At 42.7% G+C, this 24,230-nt stretch overlaps 1 protein-coding gene and 1 pseudogene across 1 annotated transcript; one reads left to right on the top strand and one right to left on the bottom strand.

Annotated features, from left to right (window-relative positions):
- Positions 1–1,084: 1,084 nt before the first annotated feature.
- Positions 1,085–6,051, top strand: zgc:113223 (uncharacterized protein LOC541424 homolog). The gene is made up of 8 exons (XM_064952421.1): positions 1,085–1,259; positions 1,584–1,641; positions 1,922–2,046; positions 2,269–2,343; positions 2,516–2,611; positions 3,213–3,341; positions 3,849–4,010; positions 5,713–6,051. Exons 1-8 carry the CDS (start codon positions 1,191–1,193, stop codon positions 5,866–5,868), a joined length of 870 nt encoding a protein of 289 aa, XP_064808493.1. The 5' UTR covers positions 1,085–1,190; the 3' UTR covers positions 5,869–6,051.
- A 4,522-nt stretch (positions 6,052–10,573) lies between these two features.
- On the bottom strand, positions 10,574–11,930 carry LOC135525040 (NACHT domain- and WD repeat-containing protein 1-like; annotated as a pseudogene).
- Between the last annotated feature and the right edge of the window lie 12,300 nt (positions 11,931–24,230).

The raw sequence follows: 24,230 nt of genomic DNA on the forward strand, positions 1-24,230 counted from the left end.
ATTTTGCGGTGGAGAGGGAATCGTCAATGATCACGTCTGGCTAGAAGGAACCCAAAAGGAAAAGGCTACAGGTTATAATTCTCTGAAGTTGTACAGTGACAAATTCCAACAGGTGTATCCGCTACACTGTATTCATTTCAGCAGGTTAACAACCTGCAATTATATGGGTATGTGCCTATAATTTGTCTCTATTTCCAACGGGAATAATATTTGTTGCTGTGTGCAATGTATTATGTTACCCAGTAGGTGTCAGTGTATGCATTCATAGTGAGCCCTCTGCTGGCTGGCCCGCTCGGACTGGAATGAAGCCCTGGCCTAGACAATGACCTCAGGTCAGTTTTGCGTTTTTACACTAATGTTGAAGTTTAGCCCTTTGGAAAGGTAAGCTGATCCTGCATATGTGCCATGGGGCAACTTCAACTTTAAAGCTAGAATCCTTAGTTCAGGGGAGGCAAACTCCATCCACGGAGGGCTCAGTGTCTGCAGTTTTTGGTTTTTCCTTTCAATTAAGATCTAGACAACCAGGTGAGGGGAGTTCAAGGGTGGAGCGAAAACCCACAGACACTGGCCCTCCATGGCGAGTTTGACACCTGTTCCTTAGTTGATACATCAATTTTTTCTTTATTATAAATGAATGCATTGATTCTTGAAGTGTATTATAAGTGCCTAAAGAGCTTAGTTCAACTGTCATACTCCATCAGAACCGTACATATTGTAGTACAATGTACATTCTGTACATTGTTATACTCCAATGTTGGTAAACAAAATAAATGTAAACAAACACCATATAGCCTCATAACATGGTTAAAACTATACTTTTGACATCATGGATGGAGAGTCCTGCATACGTAGGTCTCTCTTTGAATTTGAGTGCGGTTACAGCTTTTGACCAAAACACAGGCGTGGTGACCGCTTTGTTATTGTTTCAATTACAAGAATCCAGTTTTAAGTGAACTTGACCATTATAAATAATGAGGAATGTATTTGGGGTCAACGTCAGGTAGCCAAAGTTCTCTATCAGGTGTAAAGAATGTGTCTTGTAGTGTTGCAACCAGTCCCTAGACAAGCTGAGACACATCTTGAGAGTATAAGCAGGAGAGGGGAAAGGGGAAGACAACTCTTTGCTGTAGACTTTCGATTTCAAACTACCACACCTGACTTCTCAAGAACTCACATAATACACAAGGAGAATGGTGAAAGGAATTAAAAAATATATAACCATTAAATACACTTTATTCGTCTGCTGTTACATTTTTTGGGTAAGTTGGCAAAAACTATATCATTAGCAGAGACATGCCTTGTGTAGCCCGTATATATTTTCTTTTAATATTGTCAAAGGATGCTCTGCTAATCTATTTTCTCATCAGAAAGATAAGACCTGGGTGTATGTCGTTAACAGTCACAATTTCACAAAAAGCCTGCTGTGTTTACTTTAAAGTTCAGTGATTGACTATTCCTTGTAGCTAATGACAGCCTGCCTACACAGAATATTCCAAGTGAAAGGCTACTATGAAATACAAATGACAAGTTTGTAAATCCGACTGCATGCTATATTACAGTTCGTTCAACATTCCTTTCTCCAGGTAGCAAGTGCTGTTCTTATAGCAGTAGGAATCTACGCCAAAGTTTCCAAAGAGAAAGGTCAGTCTAAATGTAATAAACACACATTTTCAATGACAAGTGCTTGTCTAGACTCAACTGACACATATAGCCTATTTAGTGTGATACATGCCACTGATGAGACTGTGTGTGTGTGTGTGTGTGTGTGTGTGTGTGTGTGTGTGTGTGTGTGTGTGTGTGTGTGTGTGTGTGTGTGTGTGTGTGTGTGTGTGTGTGTGTGTGTGTGTGTGTGTGTGTGTGTGTGTGTGTGTGTGTGTGTGTGTGTGTGTGTGTGTGTGTGTGTGTGTGTGTGTGTCCACAGATGTTGTGGACACTTTGATGACTGACCCAGCTCTCTTGCTGATCGTCATTGGCTCCCTAATGTTTATGATCACCTTTTTTGGATGCTTCGGTGCATTACGCAATGGAACCTGCCTACTGAAGACAGTGAGTCGCTCCTTGCTTGAGACAATAGTTTACATTATCACTGTGATGAGCTAGCCACACATAACATATTGATTTAAGTACATTGGAAAGCCATAGATAGATGGTGGTGAATAGTAGACATGTAATTATCTAAACATTGTTAATCATTATAATGATTACAGAGAGTAATTAATGCAACTGTCCTGGTCTACTGCAAGGTTGAAATGTCCCTTCTGTTTCTAGTTTTCAGGGATATTGGTGGTAATCCTTCTCCTACAGATTACAGCTGCAGTGCTTGGATTCCTGTTCACTGACAAGGTAATGTGAGAACCTTGAAAGTTGGTTTTATGCTGAGAATTGCATCCCCTTTATAGCCAAGCAGGATGCAATTCTCAGCATGCCAACATTTAAAATACAAGTTAACACCATAATCAAATGATGTTGTATTAGATACTTTTGACTCATGAGATGCTTTCTGATGTTCTTTCAGGTTTTGGAGAGGACTGAGAAGTTAATGAGAAAGGCAATTGTTAGCTATCGGGAGGATTTGGACTTGGAAAATGTTATTGACTTTGTTCAAAAAAAGGTGAATTACACTGATAATCACTGTCAAAGTGATTCCGATGGTTCAGTTGGACGAAGCATGGTGCAGGCCCTAAAATAGAATTACTAGAATTGAGGGTTTTATTTCTTTCTAGATCACATACACCAAGTATTTGTGTATTGGTGTCTTTGTGTAACTGGTGTAGTCAGGCGCAGGACAGCAGATATGAGGAATCAAATGTACTTTACTCAAAAAATGAATATATACAAAGTAACAGAATACACGCACACCATCTCAGACCAAAATACAAATAAACAATCACTCACAAAAACCATGGGGGGGGGGACAGAGGGTTAAATAATGAACAGGTGATTGTGGGATTGAAAACAGGTATGTGAAACAAAGACAAAACAAATGGAAAATTAAAAGTGGATCGGCGGTAGCTAGAAAGCAGGTGACGTCGACCTCCGAAAGCCACCAGAACAAGGAGAGGGACCGACTTCGGTGGAAGTCGTGACACTTTGGATAAAATAATCTGATAAATTAAAATATTATTACTATATTATCTATTTAAGTACAGCACTGTTCACTTTGCTGTACAGGGGTTTATTGATACTAATGCACTTGTCGGTTCTGATTGCAGTTCCAGTGCTGTGGTGTTCACACCTATGAGGACTGGTCCGATAACGTCTACTTCCACTGCTCTGCGGAAAACCCCAGTCTGGAAGCCTGTGGAGTGCCTTTCTCTTGCTGCCTACGACTGCACAATGAGGTCAGACAAACAAATAACCTCAAAATAACACATTCATAAATCATTGATATTTCCTTCACTCAGCTTTATTAAAACACTACAGTATATAAATGACCTCTGGGAACAACCTTTGCTATGATTATGAAATGAGAAGAAGGAGACCACAACACTATGCACTGCATACCGACGGAACAATGGACAGAAGGCTGCTGACTCGACTGAAATACTTCCTGTGTTAGCAGAATCCATGCAAGAGCAATGAAACACAACCTACTATCCTAGAATAGAATGACGCAACTGCAGTGAAGCAACTCAATCTAAACCTCAGGGGGAAAACATTTAATCAAGTTTATTCACTATAGTCAATCAGTTTGCCTGGTCTCAGAAGATTCAGGTGTTTTATAGCAGTGCCGCAACAAAAGCCTGCACACCCAGTAGCTCTCCAGGAGGAGCGTTGGCCATTCCTGGACTTCAGTGTCTGTCCCAAAACTCATGCTTACTAATGTTATATCCACTGTATTCCCCCAGACAGTTTTCAACACCATGTGTGGCTATGAGGTCCAGAGTATGGAGCCCAGTTCAGCAGGGAGGAGTGTGTACACCAACGGCTGCCTGGATAAGGTTCTGTGGTGGGGGAAGCAGAACCTCTTCCTAGTGGGGGGGATTACTGTGGGTCTGCTCTGCCTCGAGGTAAGACATGGCTCAGTATTAGAAGATTGCAAACATTTGTAGATTCTGGAAAAGTACAAACCCCTTTCCAATGTAGTGCAGTTCAGCAGTTACAATTTAAATACATGTGTTACTTGGAAATCTACCTGGCAACAAAAATCCATTTAAAATCATTAGGAATCAAATGTATGAAGAACCAGTAAGAAGATGGCATGAACAAATATACAATGTATACACACTAGCGTTCAAAAGATTGGGGTCGCTTCGAAATGTCCTTGTTTTTGAAAGAAAAGCACATTTTTTGTCCATAAAAATAACATCAAATTGATCAGAAATACAGTGTAGGCATTGTTAATGTTGTAAATTACTTTGTAGCTGGAAATGGCTGATTTTTAAAATGGAATATCTACATAGGCGTACAGAGGCCCATTATCAGCAACCATCACTCCTGTGTTCCAATGGCACATTGTGTTAGCTAATCCAAGTTTAGCATTTGAAAAGGCTAATTGATCACTGGAAAACCCTTTTGCAATTATGTTAGCACCGCTGAAAACTGTTCTGATTAAAGAAGCAATAAAACTGGCCTTTAGACTAGTTGAGTATCTGGAGCATCAGCATTTGTGGGTTCGCCTCCCTCATGTGGTACCCTTCCTGCAGGCTCATCCTGACATGACAATGTCAGGATGAGCATGACAATGCCACCAGCCATACTGCTCGTTTTGTGAGTGATTTCCTGCAAGTCAGGAATGTCAGTGTTCTGCCATGGCCAGCGAAGAGCCCAGCTCTCAATCCCCATTGAGCACGTCTGGGACCTGTTTGATCGGAGGGTGAGGGCTAGGGCCATTCCCCCCAGAAATGTCCGGGAACTTGCAGGTGCCTTGGTGGAAGAGTGGGGTAACATCTCACAGCAAGAACTGGCAAATCTGGTGCAGTCCATGAGGAGATGCACTGCAGTACTTAATGCACTGGTGGCTACACCAGATACTGACGGTTACTTTTTGATTTTGACCCCCCCTTTCTTCAGGGACACATTATTCCATTTCTGTTAGTCACATGTCTGTGGAACTTGTTCAGTTTATGTCTCAGTTGTTGAATCTTGTTATGTTCATAGAAATATGTACACATGTTAAGTTTGCTGAAAATAGATGCAGTTGACAGTGAGTGGACATTTATTTCTTTGCTGAGTTTAGGGAATAGGGAATTCTCAGCTGAAAAGAGGCCACCAAACCAGTCCAATAACATGTTTAATCACATTTGAAGATATACTGTGCCAGTTCAGTTGAAAACAAGCAGAAACACATAAAGCTACACAAGTCACAGAGACAGAAAGAAAAAGACAATGATTTCTAAATCAACACAAAGACAGTGATTTCTAAATCAACACAAAGACAGTGATTTCTAAATCAACACAAAGACAGTGATTTCTAAATCAACACAAAGACAGGGATTTCTAAATCAACACAAAGACAGGGATTTCTAAATCAACGCAAAGACAGTGATTTCCAAATCAACACAAAGACAGTGATTTCTAAATCTACACAAAGACAGTGATTTCTAAATCAACAAAAAAACAGTGATTTCTAAATCAACACAAAGACAGTGATTTCTAAATTAACACAAAGACAGTGCATCAAAAAGGACTTGAGAAAATATGAGTGATTGTAGGCATGTTTGTTGTGGCCATTCTTTTTCATCATGTACCAACTTTTTTTTTCTTTTGCAGCTGTGTATGATTACTTTGGCATCTTGTCAGGTGTCTCGTATAAAGACGGTTCAACAGAGGACAAAACAAGATGGTGGAAAACATCCTTCCTTGACTAGAGAAAGACTAGACAGCAATGTTTGGTACCCTGCTTCCTGGGACTTCAATAAGGAATGAAAGGGCCCTCTTGGTCCATTAGAGTTGTACATGAGCAACAGCTTTGAACAGAAGTTGTGTGTACGCACTGTGAATCTATGTACTTTCATGTTAAAAGGTTGTTCAAGAAAGCACTGTGTGGTCCACTGTGCACAGATGTGACCTTGATGTTTATATGTTATTAAAACTGTGATTCTGATCATTGCCGGGTTTTTCATTGCAAGCCAGAAAGCAAAGGCATTAACGATCAAATACATGATTTCCAACCACAGGAAAAGTTTATTTATCCGTTTATTTTGAAACGGATGTTCTATCCTAGTTTGAACAGTTTCTCACATCAGGAAAATAATCCTGTAGCACCAGGAAATGTGAATGAAAATTAAACTTTAGAAGCCATTTTAATCCTTCAATACACTAGAATTTGCATAATAGTGAAGACATCAAAACTATGAAATAACACATATGGAATCACGTAGTAACCAAAAAAGTGTTAAACAAATCTAAATATATTTTAGATTTTAGATTCTTCAATGTTGCCACCCTTTGCTTTGATGACAGTTTAGCACACTCTTGACATTTTCTCAACCAGCTTCATGAGGAATGCTTTTCCAACAATCTTGAAGGAGGCTTTTCCTTCACTCTGTGATCCAACTCATCCCAAACCATCTCAATTGGGTTGTGGTCAGGTGATTGTGGAGGCCAGGTCATCTGATGCAGCACTCCATCACTCTCCTTGGTCAAATAGCCCTTACACAGCTTGGAGGTGTGTTGGGTCATTGTCCTGTTGAAAAACAAATGATATTCCCACTAAGCGCAAATCAGATGGGATGGCTGCAGAATAAGTGTGCCTTGAATTCTACATAAATCAGACAGTGTCACCAACAAAACATCATCACACCTGCTCCTCCATCCTTCACGGTGGGAACCAAACATAGATGATCCATTCACCTACTCTGTGTCACACAAAGACACGGTGGTTGGAACCAAACAATCTCCAATTTGGACTCCGGAGAAAAGGACACATTTCTACCGGTCTGATGTCTATTGCTCGTGTTCCTCGGCCCAACCAAGTCTCTTCTTCTTCTTGGTGTCCTTTAGTAGTGAAGCATTTATTTGGGCTGCAAACTGAGATGCAGTTAACTCTAATGAACTTATCCTCAGCAGCAGAGGTAACTCTGGGTCTTGCTTTCCTGTGGCGATCCTCATGAGAGTCATTTTCATCATAGCGCTTGATGGTTTTTGCGACTGCACTTGAAGAACCTTTCAAAGATCTTGAAATGTTCCGTATTGACTGACCTTCATGTCTTAAAATAATGATGGACTGTCATTTCCAAATAATAGAAAAATAATAACACAAGGACTAAATGGACTTCGACCTGTTTCAGTAATCTGTACCTGATAGAGAACGCCCTTCTTGGATGCTATAAGTAGTCTGCCATGTTTTGCAGTCAAAGGTTAGTTGTAAGGGTTAAACTATGTGAAGAGTTTTCCAAACTGGTCTGCACTGTCTTGGCCTCGGCGGATGGGTGGGAAGATGTGTTGCGTCTGAGAGGGAGACGACCATTCTGTTCAATACTCCAAGAATTATGGAGATACCCGTATATTTGACTTGGAGTATGTCTGCTGTTTTAAGATGCCATACTTTCACCTGCAGGTAAAGCAGAAGTGTTAATGGGCTGATGATATTCATTTGGGGAGTCACTACTGTACGTATCAAAAAAAGCTAGAAACAGAATGATTGAAAAGTGCATTTTTTTATTTGATATAAGACAATTGACTCCTTCACATCCATGTCATACATGGCCTCCTGAGTGGGTAAAGACGAGGGCCCACTCCTCAGACACGTGGATGTGTGAGGTGGAAGGCGAGGGGTTACTAGACACCGCCTCCAGCATACAGTACAGCTGCCTGCCACTCAACAGGCTCCACCTCCTCAGAGTCCCATCAGAAGCCAATCGCCGCTGTCAATTGCTCTCACTAATAGCACTTTAGCTGTAGAGCACAAACAAGTAGACACACACACACACACACATAAACACACAGAAATAATAAGCAGACTTCAGATATGCCTCACAGCGATTCTGGCAAGGAGATTATTACACAATCAAATACCTTTCCTAAGAAATGAATGCACACACACACACACAGAGAAAGACTGAGCAAGAATAAGCAGAATTTGAATATGACTGACTGCGATTCTGGCAAGGAGATTATTACACAATCAAATACCTTTCCTACGAAATGCATGCCCGCACACACACACACAGAGAGAGAGAAAGAATGAGCAAGAATAAGCAAAATGTAAATATGCCTGACAGCGTACCCATACTAAATCCTAACCTTAATGATTAGAGAGGTGAAATAGAGACTAAACTTGGATCATCCTATACTCCTGGGCTCATTCGCATTAAATAAGTGAATCCTACAGTACTGTGTACCAACCTTCCTGGAAACCAGCAAGCGTTGTCTTTAGCACTCCTCCTGGAGACTGGAGGAAGGTGCACTTGGGGGTGAGGATGGGGTCGGGACAGCACAAGAACCAGTCGTGACAGAGGTTACAGAGTCGTCCTATCAGTGAAGGGTACATCTCAGCGAAAGAGTGGAGCCTGGCCAAGACCTCCATGTAGAAAAGGGAGGGGTCTTTGGAAAGGAAACATAGTATTAGAATGGAGTGAGATGGTTGGTGAGACAGTGTGAAGAGCAGGCTCTCCTGATATCATCCATCTAGCCCATCCATCCATCTACCCAGCTCATCCATCCTAAGTATAATGTCAATGTTTCTGGTTCCAAGCCATAGAGGAATGTATTAGGGACTCATATCCATCAATAACCAAATCATCTACCCTACAGAATGGCTTCTAAATATGTGAAATCGTGATCTTCTTTATCAGAAACAGGACAGATTTAAAACCAACAGAACATGTGTCAATTCAAACGTGACACTTGACTAAGATGCCAGCCCCTGACCCAATAGAGACTGCCCCATCTGTCCATCTAGGAAGTCCAGGGTGGGCTTGAGGAGAATGAACGTGTCTCGGATCAGTTGAGTTTCGGGACAGTCCATGAGTTCGGTGCAGAGGGTCAGGTCCTCAATGACACTGGCCACCCCACAGGTCAGAGACTTACAGTACAGCCACTCACTACTGCCTGTGGGGCAAAATAGTCTCAGCTTGAAAGTAGACTTTGTAATATGACATCATCATACACAGTAAGGGCATCAACAATTAAAATTGACGTTCTTGACATTAGCCACTCCTTTAACGAAACACGGGGGCTGAGGGGGCACCTTGAGAAGACAGGTGTATATTAATGATTCAACACCACACAAATGTCCCATGGGAACATTTTCACACTGGAAACACGGCCGGTTAGCTTCATGCTAGTTTCAGTCCTTATTTACTGTGAGTTTCTGGCTGTAGGTGGCGTGAGATAATTGGTCGAACTGAACTGAAATCCCATCATTCTGTTACCTTGAGGTCAGCATCCATTGTGGTATTCAGTGGAGGTCAAAGGACAGCTATAAATTGGCCTTGGCTCCAGCTAGCCAGGAAGTACTCTGCCAGGACGCTGTGTCTCTCAGCCCGCTGCTCTGACCTCATCTACCTCCCTCGCACTGTTTCAAATTGTTAAAGTGGGTTGTCCAGACCATTTTGATTCAGATCTAGATTTCACACGCATTGTCCTCAACACTCATATTACCATATCAAATTATACAAACACTGTACACTGTACAATTGTACAACGCTGTACAATTGATCGAGGGCGTCTATTAAGATAAAAAAGTGTGTGTCCTCGCTCCGACACCCCAGCTAGAAGGCTATGGAAGAACCTCATCAGGTCCTCATGCATGTTTGAGGTTAGCAGGTGGGTGGCGGCAAACTGAACGCAGTGCAGATCCGGCGGACGCAGTCCACGTCGGAGCTCTTGGCTGACATCCCCAGAAACCTTAACACCACCACGGCCCTGGGATCCAGTAGTCCACGCACCTCCTGAGCCAGCTTGCAGAGCAGCACTGTCTTACCCACGCCCGGAAGCCTGTGCACCATCAGGGGCGCATGTCAGAAGTTGGTGTGCTCCCACATGGCCAGGCAGATCTTCCCCAGGAGGTCCTCCCTGCCGCAGAACACACCCAAACCCTTCCTGGTGCTCAGAGCCATGTGGTGGCTCAGCTCCTGGAGCAGCCACCTTTGGTCTTCTTCCTCTTCCCCCTCCCCCTGCCCTTCATCTCCTCCTGCCCCCTTCATCCTCACCGAACCAGCCGCTAATTGGGAAGCAGCATCAAAATCAAATCAAATGTATTTATATAGCCGTTCTTACATCAGCTGATATCTCAAAGTGCTGTACAGAAACCCAGCCTAAAACCCCAAACAGCAAGCAATGCAGGTGTAGAAGCACGGTGGCTAGGAAAAACTCACTCGAAAGGCCAAAACCTAGGAAGAAACCTAGAGAGGCACCAGGCTATAAGGGGTAGCCAGTCCTCTTCTGTCTGTGCCGGGTGGAGATTATAACAAAACATGGCCAAGATGTTCAAATGTTCATAAATGACCAGCATGGTCAAATAATAATAATCACAGTAGTTGTCGAGGGTGCAACAGGTCAGCACCTCATGAGATAAATGTCAGTTGGCTTTTCATAGCCGATCATTGAGAGTATCTCTACCGCTCCTGCTGTCTTTAGAGAGTTTAAAACAGCAGGTCTAGGACAGGTAGCACACCCGGTGTACAGGTCAGGGTTCCATAGCCACAGGCAGAACAGTTGAAACTGGAGCAGCAGCCTTGGTCTGGGACACGAACTGCTCGCAGAGGCTCTCCCGGTACTGTGCGTGCTTGCAGCACAGTACCTTGCAGCTGGGCTTGATGTCTCCCTTGCTCAGCTCCACACAGTGCAGGTTGAGGATGCCAGCTGTGGAGGTGTAGACACGCAACTCGGTATCCAGCAGGCCATCAGCCATCACGTCCATGTACTGGGCCAGCTGCCGTCCTTCTTGTGCAGTTGGACCACACAAAGAGGACGGTGGAGGGCTTGATCTTGTCCCCATTCGATGTTTGCAGAAACTCTTCGATCTCATGCTCCATCACTACGGAGGGAGAACACCAGAAAATGGGTTGATCCATTCTACAATGTGGATTTTTCTACAATAAGTTACAGCTGGTAAGCAAATAAGCTACCAAGTCATTGTGAATGCATAGTAGTTTAAGTGGAAATTTAACTAGAAAGCCACCATGAGAACATACCTTGATCTAGCAACACTTGTCTACACACCACAAGGCAAACATAACAACTGGTTTTAGCTCGCTCCTATTCTAACATAACTGATCCAAGATACTTCTAAACTCTGACCATATTTGAAGAACTGGTATTTTTGTTCAGCGGTGATATCCCCGTCTTCCTCAACCTGCTCGGCCCGCAGAGCGTGGAGCTGCAATAGTCGAGCCTCTGTGTAGCGCCAGGAAATTACATTGTCGTCCTGCAGCAGCCCACTGTCAGGGCAAAGGTCATTGTAGTGAGGCAACAGAGTTATGTATACGGGCGGGACTGCATTGCTTTCTTTCCTGAAACATTTATGAAGAAGCCCCAGCTGGTCCTGTAGTAGCTTGGACAGCAGCAACTCAAATTGTTTCCCACAGAGTACACGGGGATAGGGCGGTGTCCATACTGGTCCCCTAGCAGAGCCTTGAGAGCCTGGGGACAAATTGAATCAAATTAAATGAAATCAAACTACACAAAATACTGTTGGGATTATAGATTTAAAGACCCACTTAATTCAAGGAAAAGAAAAGCCAATGATCATTTGTGCAGGGTTCTCCAACACTAGACCTGGAAAGCTGCTGAATAATCAACTCATCAGTCTTCAATCTAAAGCACAGTTAATTCAGGTGTGTTAATGTTGGTCTAGAACAAAGCCTGCATGTTCAGTAGCTCTCCAGTCTGGAGTTGGACTCCTGTGCTAGAGGAATAGCACATCTACACAGTAAATCTACAAGGAAACTTGGTCCCACAGACACTCTCTTGCAAGCCTGTATTTCCTGAAGACACAGTTCTGTGGTTATTTGGTCCACGGCGATGGCATCCTGGAGGCCCCATCACATATCCACAACCTTTGGCGACAAGGTACTTTAGGTCAATACTAAACACTTCCCCAAACACTTCCCAATCATGAACTTCGAAATCCCAATTCTGAATTTCTAATAATGATTTGTAATGAGAACTCTATGACGTGTTTTATGTCTGATTGTGGCCCGTACTGTTGTGGCCAAAGTGTCCAAAAGTTGAGAATGACACAAATATTGATTTTCACAAAGTCTGCTGCCCCAGTTTGTATTATGGCAATTTGCATAAACTCCAGGATGTTATGAAGAGTGATCAGATGAAATGCAATTAATTGCAAAGTCCCTCTTTGCAATGCAAATGAACTGAATCCCCAAAAAACATGTCCACTGCATTTCAGCTCTGCCACAAAAGGACCAGCTGACATCATGTCAATGATTCTCTCATTAACACAGATGTGAGTGTTGACGGAGACACGGCTGGAGATCACTCTGTCATGCTGATTGAGTTTGAATAACAGACTGAAAGCTTCAAAAGGAAGGTGGTGCCTGGAATCATTGTTCTTCCTCTGTCAACCATGGTTACCTGCAAGGAAACACGAGCTATCATCATTGCTTTGCGCAAAAAGGGCTTCACAGGCAAGAATATTGCTGCCAAGTAAGATTGCACCTAAATCAACCATTTATCAGATCATCAAGAACTTCAAGGAGAGCGGTTCAATTGTTGTGAAGAAGGCTTCAGGGCGCCCAAGAAAGTCCAGCAAGCGCCAGGACCGTCTCCTAAAGTTGATTCAGCTGCGGGATCGGGGCACCACCAGTACAGAGCTTACTCAGGAATGGCAGCAGGCAGGTGTGAGTGCATCTGCACGCATGGTGAGGCAAAGACTTTTGGAGGATGGCCTGGTGTCAAGAAGGGCAGCAAAGAAGCCACTTCTCTCCAGGAAAACATCAGGGACAGACTGATATTCTGCAAAAGGTACTGGGATTGGACTGCTGAGGACTGGGGTAAAGTCATTTTCTCTGATGAATCCCCTTTCCGATTATTTGGGGCATCCAAATAAAAGCTTGTCCGGGGAAGACAAGGTGAGCGCTACCATCAGTCCTGTGTCATGCCAACAGTAAAGCATCCTGAGACTATTAATGTGTGGGGTTGCTTCTCAGCCAAGCAACAACAACAAAATAATCGCACACCTCTTCAAGGAACCCGCACTGGTGGTCTAAAAGCGTGGTCATAATATTGGAGATAGCTTGGTGAGATCTGACCTTCCCCTGAGCCCACTCAGACACTCTTGACACCTATCCCAAATGGAAACTACAAATGTGGCTCATGGGCACTAGAACTTTAAACCTGTCTTTCTTCAGACACCCACATACAAGTCGAAAGATCCCTGTTAGGGGTATCATCTCATGCAAGACCAAGGGAGTAAGTTATCTCATCACCTGTTCATGTGGAAAAGCCTACGTAGGACAAACGAAAAGACAATTTAAAAAAAGTATAGCTGAACACCGCAGCTCAATCAGGTGTAAGAACATTGATTATTCAGTAGCAGCTCACTTTGTTGAAGCTAACCATTCAATCTCCTCTCTCAAATAAACAGGCATTGAGCATGTTGCTCTACCAAGGAGAGGAGGTAACGTCAAGATCCCTCTACTACAAAGAGAGGCTTACTGGATGTCCTATCTAAAAACATTGACCCCACGTGGTCTGAATATTGACTTTGATCTCAGGCCCTTCTCGTGAACAAATGTTTCCTTTATGAACAAGTCTTATGAATGTATATATTATTTTAATAGCTTATTAGTGTACACCTAATATGTTCCCCCTGTTGATGATGCTCAATATATATTAAAGTTGAACCAAAAGATTACATGTAACAAATATGAAATGAAATACAAAATTAGTATGCGAAATTGAATGAAACAATAATGTATGTTGATGCTAATATGTACAATAATCCATTATGTTTCTATATGATAACAATAGCATAATATATTTAATATGCCATATACTCTTTTTTAACAGTTTCACTAATTAATTTTAATTAACTTAATCATTATGACACACCCCTCACTATTGGTTACACAAATTGCACTGTTCGTCTACATAACCTGGCACACGATGCAAATAGTCCAGATAGCCATTTGATTAACTGCTCAGGAGTCTTATGGCTTGGGGGTAAAAGCTGTTGAGAAGCCTTTCGGTCCTAGGCTTGGCGCTCCGGTACCGCTTGCCATGCGGTAGTAGAGAGAATAATCAATGACTGGGGTTTTTAGGGCCTTCCTCTGACACTGCCTGGTGTAGAGGTCCTGGATGGCAGGCAGCTTAGCCCCAGTGATGTACTGGGCCATACACATTACCCTCTACAGTGCCTTGCGGTCGTGGCCGAGCAGTTGCCGTACTAGGCAGTGACGCAACCAGTCAGTACGCTCTCGATGTTGCAGCTGTAGAACCATTTGAGGATCTGAGGACCCATGCCAAATCTTTTTTCATTTTCTGAGGGGGTATAGGTTGTCATTTTTTTATTATTAAAAATAAATGTTAACCTTTATTTAACTAGGCAAGTCAGTTAAAAACAAATTCTTATTTTCAATGACAGCCTAGGAACAGTGGGTTAACTGCCTGTTCAGGGGCAGAACGACAGATTTGTACCTTGTCAGCTCAGGGATTTGAACTTGCAACCTTGCGGTTACTAGTCCAAGGCTCTAACCACTAGGCTACCCTGCAGGTTGCCATTGTGTTCTTAGACACAGGGACTATGGTTGTCTGCTTGAAACATGTTGGTATTACATACTCAATCAGGGACATGTTGAAAATGTCAGTGAAGACACCTACCAGTTGGTCTGCACATGCCCCGAGCACACATCCTGGTAATCCGTCTGGTCCCGCAGCCTTGTGAATGTTGACCTGTTAAAAGGTCTTACTCACGTCGGCTACAGAGAATGTGATCACACAGTCGTCCGGAACAGCTGATGCTCTCATGCATGCCTCAGTGTTGCTTGCCTCGAGAAGAGCATAGAAGTGATTTAGCTCATCTGGTAGGCTCGTGTCACCGGGCAGCTCGCGGCTGTGCTTCCCTTTGTAGTCTGTAATAGTTTGCAAGCCCTGCCACATAATACGAGCGTCGGGTGTAGTACGATTCAGCTGGCGGTGGAATTGCAGCTGAGGCTCACCTTTAATGACATGGGGGACAAGGGACAATTTAATATGTACTATCATTGTTTCCAGCTTTCACCAATTACTTTTAGGAGCTGATGGGCTTGATGCCACTAGTCAAATCAATTATCAGAGATCTCGGAAACTGAGCTTTCCTTTTACCATGTGATAGGGATGAACATTTTCCTGAAAATCTACCAAGTTTCTATACCGGGAAATATTCATATCTATCCGAAGGGTCTGGGGAAATACAGCAAAATCAGAAGTGCCAACTAAGATATGGTCACTATGCCAGAATTCTCCCCGGCTTGGCTGCGCCAAAGATTTCAGAGCAAATAAAACTGATATGTAATAATGGAGCCCCACTCGTCTGAAGTCAGTACCACGGATGTGCCAACTTCTGTCTGTAGCGTGGAAACATTTGGGCTACAAAATAATATGACCACTCTTTGGAAATATGAGATATATGAGATATATGAGATTCTCATGAACATGATGGTGTTCTCTCCCACAAGTGTCACAGGACTCGTCTGATGGTTGTAACGGCAAATTTCCTCCTCTTCCTCTGAAGAAGAGTAAGGATCGGACCAAGATGCGGCGTGGCAAGTGTTCATGACGATTTTAATAAGAAAAGCACTGAACACTATGAAAGACAAAAACAATAAAGGAATATGTGAAATGCTCTAAAACACAGATTGATTTGGTGTTCAGTAATAAACCAGAGAGAGTGACTAAATCATTCAATATGGTTACTGGGCTGTCTGATCATAATCTGACACTTATAGCCAGAAAGCTGTCTAAGAGCAGGTTTAACCTCTCTACTGTTAGAAAGCCGGATCAACTCAGAATACCTAAGAGTGAATTAAACTATTTTGAAAAAGCAATTAAGGGAATAAACTGGAATGATCTCTTGTCCTATACAGACGTGGAAGCTGATAGTCAGGTTTTTCTATCCACAATCCAGACTACAATAAATGGCTTCCTAAAGAAAATCAAATCCAAACCTGGCCAAAAGAGCACTCTTCCTTGGCTAAATGGAGAAATCTGGAAATTGATGAAAGGATGAGATTATGCTCTAAAAATAGCCCTAAAATCTAAATTAGAGCATGACAGACGTAGGTTTACCATGTTGAGAAATAAGGTGATGAAAGAAATCAGACAGGCCAAGGCAAACTTTTTTATTAACATAATTGGTGAAGCAAAGGGAAATTCTAAATTGATATGGGAGAATCTAAAAAAGTTAACAGGGAAAGACCATAGTAACACTGAAAAAGACTAGAAATCATGGTGAATAACAATCTAACACAGGATGCAGTCGAAATAGCAATAGCCTTCAATTCCTACTTTATTGACTCTGTCAGGGCACTGACACAGAACCCCTCCACCGGTTTCTTGGGCTCAGTGCTAGTGAATGACACTCAACCTGTCTTCATCATAAGGGAGGTTTCTGAGTCAAAGGTGAACAAGGTGATTAGCTCACTAAAGAACTCGAAAGCCAAAGATTTGTTTGGGATGGACTCTACCTTTCTTAAAAACTACAAAGAGTCACTCATTGGCCCCATTACTAAGGTCACCAACACATCTATTGGTCTCGGTGTGTTTCCAAGGGTATGGAAGTCGGCCATAATAACGGCCATCTTTAAATCAGGCGACCCTGCTGACGTGAGTAACTACAGGCCCATTAGTATACTACCTGTGGTGTCAAAGGTTGTTGAAAAGTGTGTAGCAGAACAACTGATTGCCCACCTCAACAACAGCCCCTTCACATTACACTCCATGCAGTTTGGCTTCAGAGCGAAACACTCTACAGAAACGGCCAACTCCTTTCTTCTGGAAAATGTGAAGTCCAAGATGGACAAAGGGGGTGCTGTTGGGGCTGTGTTTCTGGACCTAAGGAAGGCTTTTGATACTGTTAACCATGAGGTTCTCGTCACAAAATTGTCAAAGTTCAACTTTTCCCCTGATGCCTTGAGATGGATGAAATCATACATTGAAGGCAGAACTCAGTGTGTCAGAGTGAGCAATGAGCTGTCGCCCTATCGTAGCTATGATGTGGGCGTGCCCCAAGGGTCAATACTGGGGGCCCTCCTATTCAGCCTGTACATTAATGAACTGCCTTCTGTCTGTACTGGGTCTGAAGTTCAAATGTATGCAGATGATACAGTGATGTATGTGCATGCAAAGAGCAAACAACAAGCTGCACAAGAACTCACTACTGTAATGGTCCAGGTTAAAAAGTGGCTCAGTGACTCGTGTTTGCATCTCAATGTGAAAAAAACTGTTTGCATGTTCTTCACAAAGAGGGCAACAGATGCTACTGAGCCAGATGTCTATGTGTCAGGGGAGAAGCTCCAGGTGGTATCCGATTTTAAGTACCTTGGCATCATACTTGATTCCAACCTCTCTTTTAAAAAGCATGTGAAAAAGGTAATTCAAATAACTAAATTCAACCTAGCTAATTTCCGATTTATACGAAATTGTTTGACTACAGAGGTAGCAAAACTGTACTTCAACTCTATGATACTCCCCACTTAACATACTGCTTGACTAGTTGGGCCCAAGCTTGCTGTACAACATTAAAACCTATTCAGTCTGTCTACAAACAGGCTCTCAAAGTGCTTGATAGGAAGCCCAATAGCCATCATCATTGTCACATCCTTAGAAAGCATGAGCTCTTGAGTTGGGAAAATCTTGTGCAATACACCGACGCATGTCTTGTATTCAAGATCCTTAATGGCCTGGCTCCCCCTCCACTCAATATTTTTGTTAAACAGAAAACCCAGACATATGGCAGCAGATCCACAAGGTCTGCCATGAGAGGTGACTGTATAGTTCCCCTAAGGAAAAGCACCTTTAGTAAATCTGCATTCTCTGTGAGAGCTTCCCATGTCTGGAATACACTGCCATCAGACACACATAACTGCACCACATATCACACTTTCACAAAATGCTTGAAGACATGGCTAAAGGTCAATAAGATTTGTGAACATGGTCCCTAGCTGTGTGTTGCCGCTTTCCATGTTGTCTGTTGTCTGTAGCTTGTGAGGTGTGGAAACACTTTGTTGCTTTTATGAATTTTGTCTTGCTGCTTTTTGCTCTGTCTGTATGCTACGTCTTGCTTGTCCTATGTTGCTATGTCTTGCTTGTTCTATGTTGCTATTGTCTATATTGTAATTGTTTTTAATAACCTGCCCAGGGACTGCGGTTGAAAATTAGCCGGCTGGCTAAAACCGGCACTTTTACTGAAACGTTGATTAATGTGCACTGTCCCTGTAAAAATAAAAATTAACTCAAACTAAAATAACCAAACCGAAACAGTACCGTGTGGCGACAAACACACACACGGAGACAAACACACACACGGAAACAGTGAAACCCAGGTTACCTAAATATGGTTCTCAATCAGGGACAACGATAAGCAGCTGCCTCTGATTGAGAACCATACACAAACATAGAAACACAAACATAGACTGCCCACCCCAACTCACGCCCTGACTATACTAAATAAAGACAAAACAAAGGAAATAAAGGTCAGAACGTGACAATGGTAAACCAGTTCCTGATTAAACAAATGAATGGAAGTATTGAGGTAGTTTTGTGCCAAGAAAAAAAAGGGGGTTATATGTAAATATATATATATTTCCTGAGTATTCTTAGATATAGAGTACCACCATATGAGTCATAATACACATGAAACCAAGCTGTCAAATAGGGAAATTCCAATCGTTTTTCCACCATTCATTGTTCCCATAGGGGAAACACTTGAAATAAGGGCTGTGTTTCATGTAGGCCTACCCTGGCATGACGTTTTGATAACCATATTGTATATCTCTCTATGCGGGGCTCTATGGGACAGACACTTCAACATCTTATTCCTTATACTTTTGGATTGTGTGTTTTGCCATTTATCAATGTGTTATTCAATGCAAACTGAAAAACAGCTTCAATCTCAAGGCCATCAGACTGTTAAACCGCCATCACTAACACAGTGGCTGCTGCCAACATACAGACTCAAATCTCTTGCCACTTTAATGAATGGATTTAACAAAAGGTATCACTAGTCACTTTAAATAACACTTTAATAATGTCTACATATTCTACATTACTCATCTCATATGCATAAACGGCATTCTATACCATCAGCTGCATCATCTTGCATACGCCGCACGGCCATGGCTCATTCATATATTTTTTTGGTACATATTCTTATTGATCCCTTTACATTTATGTGTATAGGGTAGTTGTTGTGAATTTGTTAGATTACTTGTTAGATATTCCTGCACTGACAGAACTACATTTACATTTACATTTAAGTCATTTGGCAGACGCTCTTATCCAGAGCGACTTACAAATTGGTGAATTCACCTTATGACATCCAGTGGAACAGCCACTTTACAATAGTGCATCTAAATCATTTAAGGGGGGTGAGAAGGATTACTTTATCCTATCCTAGGTATTCCTTAAAGAGGTGGGGTTTCAGGTGTCTCCGGAAGGTGGTGATTGACTCCGCTGTCCTGGCGTCGTGAGGGAGTTTGTTCCACCATTGGGGGGCCAGAGCAGCGAAGAGTTTTGACTGGGCTGAGCGGGAACTGTACTTCCTCAGTGGTAGGGAGGCGAGCAGGCCAGAGGTGGATGAAAGCAGTGCCCTTGTTTGGGTGTAGGGCCTGATCAGAGCCTGGAGGTACTGCGGTGCCATTCCCCTCACAGCTCCGTAGGCAAGCACCATGGTCTTGTAGCGGATGCGAGCTTCAACTGGAAGCCAGTGGAGAGAGCGGAGGAGCGGGGTGACGTGAGAGAACTTGGGAAGGTTGAACACCAGACGGGCTGCGGCGTTCTGGATGAGTTGTAGGGGTTTAATGGCACAGGCAGGGAGCCCAGCCAACAGCGAGTTGCAGTAATCCAGACGGGAGATGACAAGTGCCTGGATTAGGACCTGCGCCGCTTCCTGTGTGAGGCAGGGTCGTACTCTGCGGATGTTGTAGAGCATGAACCTACAGGAACGGGCCACCGCCTTGATGTTAGTTGAGAACGACAGGGTGTTGTCCAGGATCACGCCAAACTAGAAGAACACATTTCTATGGGCTATAGTAGTAAAGGCCAAATTCAATATTTAATCAAATATTTTGTTTAAAAATATATATATACCTACAGGGATCCAAAAATGTTACATCAAATATCTAAATGATCCATGGTCTGACCATCTTAAAACTGATCCATACAACTCTTCTTTATAAATACCCAGATCTACTCTCATGCTGTTGCTAATCACACATTCTTTACAGAAGCTCTTATATGGGGGGAAAGTATGAGACAGAACAGAGAAGCAGGGGAAATGTTATAGCGGTATTTTGACATGCATAGTCGAGAGACGTGCTTTGATAATCCAGCCTATGGATTCTGAAGGCCTACCTTCAAACTCAGTGCCTCTTTGCTTGACATCATGGGAAAATCAGAAGAAATCAGCCAAGGCCTCAGAAAAGAATTTGTAGACCACAAGTTTGGTTCATCCCTGGGAGCAATTTCCAAACAACTGAAGGTACCATATAATCTGTACAAACAATAGTACGCAAGTATAAACACCATGGGACAATGCAGCCATCATAGCGCTCAGGAAGGAGACACGTTCTGTCTCCTAGAGATTAACTTACTTTGGTGGGAAAAGTGTAAATCAATCCCAGAACAACAGCAAAGGACCTTGTGAAGATGCTGGAGGAACAGGTAGAAAGTATCTATATCCACAGTAAAGCGAGTCCTATATCGACATAACCTGAAAGGCCGCTCAGCGAGGAAGAAGCCACTGCTCCAAAACCGCCATAAAAAAAGCCAGACTCCGGTTTGCAACTGCACATGGAGACATGTCCTCTGGTCTGATGAAACAAATATAGAACTGTTTGGCCATAATGACCATAGTTATGTTTGGAGGAAAAAGGGGGAGGCTTGCAAGCCAAAAAACACCATCCCAACTATGAAGCACGTGGGTGGCAGTATCATGTTCTGGGGGTGCTTTGCTGTGCAGGAGGGACTGGTGCACTTCACAAAATAGATGGCATCATGAGGTAGGAAAATTATGTGGATATATTGAAGCAACATCTCAAGACATCAGACAGGAAGTTAAAGCTTGGTTGCAAATGGGTCTTCCAAATGGACAATGATCCCAAGCATACTTCCAAAGTTGTGGCAAAATGGATTAAGGACAACAAAGTCAAGGTATTGGAGTGGCCATAACAAAGCCCTGACCTCAATCCCATAGAAAATTGTGGGCAGAACTGAAAAAGCGTGTGCGAGCAAAGAGGCCTACAAACCTGACTCCGTTACACCAGCTCTGTCGGGAGCAATGGGCCGAAATTCACCCAACTTATAGTGAGAAGCTTGTGGAAGGCTACCCAAAACGTTTGACCCAAGTTAAACAATTTAAAGGCAATGCTAAGAAATACTAATTGAGTGCATGTAAACTTCTGACCCGCTGGGAATGTGATGAAAGAAATAAAAGCTTAAATAAATCATTCTCTACTATTATCCTGACATTTCACATTCTTAAAATAAAGTGGTAATCCTAACTGACCTAAGACAGGGAATTTTTACTAGGATTAAATATCAGGAATTGTTAAAAACTGAGTTTAAATGTATTTGGCTAAGGTGTATGTAAACTTCCAAATTCAACTTTATACAGTGCCTTGCGAAAGTATTCGGCCCCCTTGAACTTTTTGCCACATTTCAGGCTTCAAACATAAAGATAAAAAACTGTATTTTTTTTGTGAAGAATCAACAACAAGTGGGACACAATCATGAAGTGGAACGACATTTATTGGATATTTCAAACTTTTTTAACAAATCAAAAACTGAAAAATTGGGCGTGCAAAATTATTCAGCCCCTTTACTTTTAGTGCAGCAAACTCTCTCCAGAAGTTCAGTGAGGATCTCTGAATGATCCAATGTTGACCTAAATGACTAATGATGATGAATACAATCCACCTGTGTGTAATCAAGTCTCCATATAAATGCACCTGCACTGTGATAGTCTCAGAGGTCCGTTAAAAGCGCAGAGAGCATCATGAAGAACAAGGAACACACCAGGCAGGTCCGAGATACTGTTGTGAAGAAGTTTAAAGCCGGATTTGGATACAAAAAGATTTCCCAAGCTTTAAACATCCCAAGGAGCACTGTGCAAGCGATAATATTGATATGGAAGGAGTATCAGACCACTGCAAATCTACCAAGACCTGGCCGTCCCTCTAAACTTTCAGCTCATACAAGGAGAAGACTGATCAGAGATGCAGCCAAGAGGCCCATGATCACTCTGGATGAACTGCAGAGATCTACAGCTGAGGTGGGAGACTCTGTCCATAGGACAACAATCAGTCGTATATTGCACAAATCTGGCCTTTATGGAAGAGTGGCAAGAAGAAAGCCATTTCTTAAAGATATCCATAAAAAGTGTTGTTTAAAGGTTGCCACAAGCCACCTGGGAGACACACCAAACATGTGGAAGAAGGTGCTCTGGTCAGATGAAACCAAAATTGAACTTTTTGGCAACAATGAAAAACGTTATGTTTGGCGTAAAAGCAACACAGCTCATCACCCTGAACACACCATACCCACTGTCAAACATGGTGGTGGCAGCATCATGGTTTGGGCATGCTTTTCTTCAGCAGGGACAGGGAAGATGGTTAAAATTGATGGGAAGATGGATGGAGCCAAATAGAGGACCATTCTGGAAGAAAACCTGATGGAGTCTACAAAAGACCTGAGACTGGGACGGAGATTTGTCTTCCAACAAGACAATGATCCAAAACATAAAGCAAAATCTACAATGGAATGGTTCAAAAATAAACATATCCAGGTGTTAGAATGGCCAAGTCAAAGTCCAGACCTGAATCCAATCGAGAATCTGTGGAAAGAACTGAAAACTGCTGTTCACAAATGCTCTCCATCCAACCTCACTGAGCTCAAGCTGTTTTGCAAGGAGGAATGGGAAAAAAATGTCAGTCTCTCGATGTGCAAAACTGATAGAGACATACCCCAAGCGACTTACAGCTGTAATCGCAGCAAAAGGTGGCGCTACAAAGTATTAACTTAAGGGGGCTGAATAATTTTGCACGTCCAATTTTTCAGTTTTTGATTTGTTAAAAAACTTTGAAATATCCAATAAATGTCGTTCCACTTCATGATTGTGTCCCACTTGTTGTTGATTCTTCACAAAAAAATACAGTTTTATATCTTTATGTTTGAAGCCTGAAATGTGGCAAAAGGTCGCAAAGTTCAAGGGGGCCGAATACTTTCGCAAGGCACTGTATGTGACTGCAACCTCTTTAACATGAGGTTATAATTCACTTGGGATGTACTACTGCTATACAACCACGAGGACTGCCGTAGTGTCTCTAAATTAAAAACACTAGACAAAAGTATGTGGACACCCCTTCAAATTAGTGGATTCGGGCCATTTCAGCCGCACTCATTGCTGACAGGTGTGTAAAATCGAGCAAACAACCATGCAATCTCCGCAGGTGAACATTGGCAGTCGTGAAGAGGGCACAACAAAACCTATTCCCCCTCAGGAGACTGAAAAGATTTGGCATGGGTCCTCAGATGCTCAAAAGGTTCTACAGCTGCACCATCGAGAGCATCCTGATTCGTTGCATCACTGCCTGGTATGGCAACTGCTCGGCCTCCGACCGCAAGGCACTACAGATGGTAGTGTGAAAAGCCCAGTACATTACTGGAGCGAAGCTTCCTGCCATCCAGGACCTCGACACCAGGTGGTGTCAGAGGAAGGCCCTAAAAATTGTCAATGACTCCAGCCACCCTAGTCATAGACTGTTCTCTCTGCTACCACACGGCAAGCGGTACCACGGTACCAAGTCTAGGTCAAAGAAGCTTCTAAACAGCTTCTACCCCCAAGCCATAAGACTCTTGAACATCTAGTCAAATGGCTACCCAGACTACTTACTACTTAAACTGCATTGTTGGTAAGGGGCTCATAAGTAAGCATTTCATTGTAAGGTTGTATTCGGCACGTGACAATTTTTTTTATTTGATTGACAGTGGAATGGCCCAAACTGAAGAGCTCAGTTACTTTCAACGTGGCGCCATCATAGGATGCCACCTTTCCAACAAGTCAGTTTGTCAACCTTCTGCCATGCTAGAGTTGCTCTTAGTGCTGTTATTGTGAAGTGGAAACGCAT

The sequence above is a fragment of the Oncorhynchus masou genome, chromosome 31, assembly GCF_036934945.1.
Source record: "Oncorhynchus masou masou isolate Uvic2021 chromosome 31, UVic_Omas_1.1, whole genome shotgun sequence".
Lineage (NCBI taxonomy): Eukaryota > Metazoa > Chordata > Actinopteri > Salmoniformes > Salmonidae > Oncorhynchus > Oncorhynchus masou.